Source organism: Sphaeroforma arctica, assembly GCF_001186125.1.
Source record: "Sphaeroforma arctica JP610 unplaced genomic scaffold supercont1.1206, whole genome shotgun sequence".
NCBI classification, from domain to species: domain Eukaryota; class Ichthyosporea; order Ichthyophonida; genus Sphaeroforma; species Sphaeroforma arctica.
The window spans coordinates 13,836-15,741 of NW_014039352.1; the positions used below are offsets into that span (position 1 = coordinate 13,836).

At 43.8% G+C, this 1,906-nt stretch overlaps 1 protein-coding gene across 1 annotated transcript in view; it reads right to left on the reverse strand.

Annotated features, from left to right (window-relative positions):
- SARC_10318 (hypothetical protein) overlaps positions 1–1,667 on the reverse strand; it is a gene marked incomplete at both ends in the record, with an annotated part of 5,878 nt that extends 4,211 nt beyond the window's left edge. Inside the window, 2 exons of the mRNA XM_014295644.1 lie at positions 489–688; positions 1,470–1,667. Coding sequence (XP_014151119.1) covers positions 489–688; positions 1,470–1,667 — 398 coding nt within the window. The remainder of the gene's footprint in view (positions 1–488; positions 689–1,469) is intronic.
- Positions 1,668–1,906: the final 239 nt, after the last annotated feature.

The window sequence follows — 1,906 nt, forward strand, 5'->3', positions numbered from 1 at the left end:
TATACTACTACTACACACATATATATATATATATATATATATATATATATATATATATATATATATATATATATATATGACATTAGAGGACAGGATCAGCGTATGCAGAAGGGTGGTATATGCTGAGCATGTGGTCTATCAATAGATCAATAGATCAATAGATACACACATACTTTAAGGAAATATACATACGCTAATTAGGCCACAGGGTTGACAAAGAAATTATTGCAACGTCTGGTATCGCTGGCACGGTTTAGCCCGTTAGTCAGAGTTATGAGAGAAACATCGCACACACACACCGAGTGAAAACACAACAAGACGACCATGTCGTGCAATAGCTCATATGAGAGGTAGAGAGATGTGCTATATCATGAGAGAGAAACAGACACGCATGCCAGGCATAGGCAGGACACACAGCCAAATGTAGCACACATACTTTGTTGATAATGACTTACACACATACGTTGTTGATAATGACATATACATACTTTGTCCTGACATTGTGCATGGCTAGGTTGCGTAGATAGTTGATGGGGTAGAAGCTGCCTGTGTGTTCTGCCACATGACCTGCGCGTACAGATATGTGTAGATCAATGTACTGTCGGCAGTTCGGTACGTCTTGGCACATAGCCACAGCCTCGGCCGCTTCTCTGTCTGTGTTCACTAACAGTGCGAAGGATATGGGGCCCTGTGTGCATGTGTGGATGGAGGCATGGTACGTGTCAGTGACAGGTGTGGTTTGATATACTAACAGGCGGTTTACAATGGAGGACGATGTGTAGAGTTTAGGGTTTAGGGTTTAAGGTTTAGGGTATAATGTGTAGGGTATAGGGTATGATTTAGCGTCATGAGTGAATTGAGATACTAAGTACCATTGCATTGCATGGTATGTCCATATCCAATATCTGACAACCAGCATTGCCCACAAACTCCCATCTGCACACACGCCACACCTTGACCCTCCCCCCCCCCTTCACACATCACACACCTTCCATATGCTTGCCAAGTGTAACGTATTCACACACCTTCCATATGCTTGCCAAGTGTAACACATTCACACACCTTCCATATGCTTGCCAAGTGTAACACATTCACACACCTTCCATATGCTTGCCAAGTGTAACGTATTCACACACCTTCCATATGCTTGCCAAGTGTAACACATTCACACACCTTCCATATGCTTGCCAAGTGTAACACATTCACACACCTTCCAAATGCTTGCCAAGTGTAACACATTCACACACCTTCCAAATGCATGCCAAGTGTAACACATTCACACACCTTCCATATGCTTGCCAAGTGTAAAACATTCACACACCTTCCATATGCTTGCCAAGTGTAATACATTCACACACCTTCCATATGCTTGCCAAATGTAACACATTCACACACCTTCCATATGCTTGCCAAATGTAACACATTCACACACCTTCCATATGCTTGCCAAGTGTAACACATTCACACACCTTCCATATGCTTGCCAAGTGCAGCAACGTGTCGTGTCTGTTCCATGTGCCCTGTGTGGTGATGGTGATGTGTTGTTCACATGTTTCTGGTTGTCGTTCACAGTCGCGTGTGGCCTGAGACTTCAGCCGAAAGGGCCGCGCCAAGAACTTGTGACCGTACAACAGCGTCTCAATAGGCGTCTCCACTGCACAGGACATTGTGTGGGAGATGCACTTGAGTGGGCTTTAGGTCGTTTGTCGTGTGTAGTATTGAGTGGTATTGGCAATGGAGTGGGTGTGAGGTATAAGTTATAGGCCACATGTTGTGCTTCTAGAAGTCTGTTCGCCGTCGCTGTAATTGACATTATATATATATATATATATATATATGTGTGTGTGTGTGTGTGTGTGTGTGTGTGTGTGTGTGTGTGTGTGTGTGTGTGTGTGTGTGTGTGTGT